At 59.8% G+C, this 1,448-nt stretch overlaps 1 protein-coding gene across 1 annotated transcript in view; it reads left to right on the top strand.

Moving 5' to 3' along the window:
* GRIN3B (glutamate receptor, ionotropic, N-methyl-D-aspartate 3B) overlaps positions 1-1,448 on the top strand; it is a 33,064-nt gene that overhangs the window by 25,963 nt on the left and 5,653 nt on the right. Inside the window, exons 2-3 of the mRNA XM_011971217.1 lie at positions 6-175; positions 1,146-1,296. Coding sequence (XP_011826607.1) covers positions 6-175; positions 1,146-1,296 — 321 coding nt within the window. The remainder of the gene's footprint in view (positions 1-5; positions 176-1,145; positions 1,297-1,448) is intronic.

The following is a 1,448-nucleotide window of genomic DNA, read 5'->3' on the forward strand; positions in this document are numbered from 1 at the left end:
GCGAGGTGGCACGACCCCCGCTGGAGGCTGCCATCCATGACACTGTGCAGCTGGTGGCCCGGGCGCTGGGCAGTGCAGCCAAGGTGCAGCCAGAGCGTGCCCTCCTCCCCACCACAGTCAACTGCGGGGACCTGCAGCCGGCCGGCCCCGAGTCTCCCGGGCGCTTCTTGGCACGGTGAGTGGGGACCCCGCTTCCCTTAGGAGGGTGTCCGGGCCACAGTCTGCGCTGCCCATGGATCACAAAAGGCAACATGAGGCCGGGCGTGATGGCTCACACCTGTAATCCCAGCACTTCGGGAGGCCGAGGTGAGCGGATCACTTGAGGTCAGGAGTTCGAGACCAGCCTGGCCAACATGGGAAGACCCTGTCTCTACTAAAGAAAAAAAGAAAAAATTGGCCGGGTGTGGTGGCACACACCTGCAGTTCCAGCTACACAGGAGACTGAGAGACAGGAGAATTACTTCAAGCCGCTAGGCAGAGGTTGCAGTGAGCTGATATTGTGCCACTGCACTCTAGCCTGGGCGACAGTGCCAGACTCTGTCTCAAAAAAAAAAAAAAAAAAAAAAACCAGAAAAGAAAAAAAGAAAAAATTGGCCGGGTGTGGTGGCACACACCTGCAGTTCCAGCTACACAGGAGGCTGAGGTGAGAGAATCACTTGAGCCTGGGAAGCCCAGGCTGCAGTGAGCTGAGACCACACCACTGCAGTCCAGCCTGGGCGACAGAGACCCTGTCTCAAACACAGTCAGGATGCTTTGCTAATAGATGTCTTAGGTCCACAGAGGCAGTGTCCACCTGGGGAACTATCTCAGGGAGAGAACGAGCTGAACTAGGAGGGAGGGAACGGGTCTCTGGCCGAGCCCTGGGGCAGTTCCTGAGAATGAACAACTCCTGGAAACAGGTGACCCCAGCTGGGCGCTTATGTGTCCATCACTGACGTCAGGCATGGCGTATGTGGGGTGGGGGTACAGCCACGGCATCTGGGCATGCATGCCCTGGCATCAAGGGGTTAGGCTTGGGTACACCAGGAGTGTCCACATTTGTCCTCATGATATGGACGGGGTGCCCAGTGGGAACTGGGCATGTGCTGGGCAGGGGTGAGGGGTCTGAACTTTGACACCTGACATCCCCCCCGCCCTGTCCCTAGGTTCCTGGCCAACACGTCCTTCCAGGGCCGCACGGGCCCCGTGTGGGTGACAGGCAGCTCCCAGGTACACATGTCTCGTCACTTTAAGGTGTGGAGCCTGCGCCGGGACCCACGGGGCGCCCCGGCCTGGGCCACGGTGGGCAGCTGGCGGGCAAACACCAAGTGGGCCCATGACAAGGGTAGCTGGAGCCAAGAGAGGCTGGGAGGGTGACCTTTGTGGGGATGGTGATGGGGAGCCATGGAAGTGTTTAGAGCAGGGCTGGGGCTGGGGGGAGGTGGAAGGGAGGTATAGCCATGCAGCTG

The sequence above is a fragment of the Mandrillus leucophaeus genome, unplaced genomic scaffold (genome assembly GCF_000951045.1).
Source record: "Mandrillus leucophaeus isolate KB7577 unplaced genomic scaffold, Mleu.le_1.0 Scaffold990, whole genome shotgun sequence".
NCBI lineage: Eukaryota > Metazoa > Chordata > Mammalia > Primates > Cercopithecidae > Mandrillus > Mandrillus leucophaeus.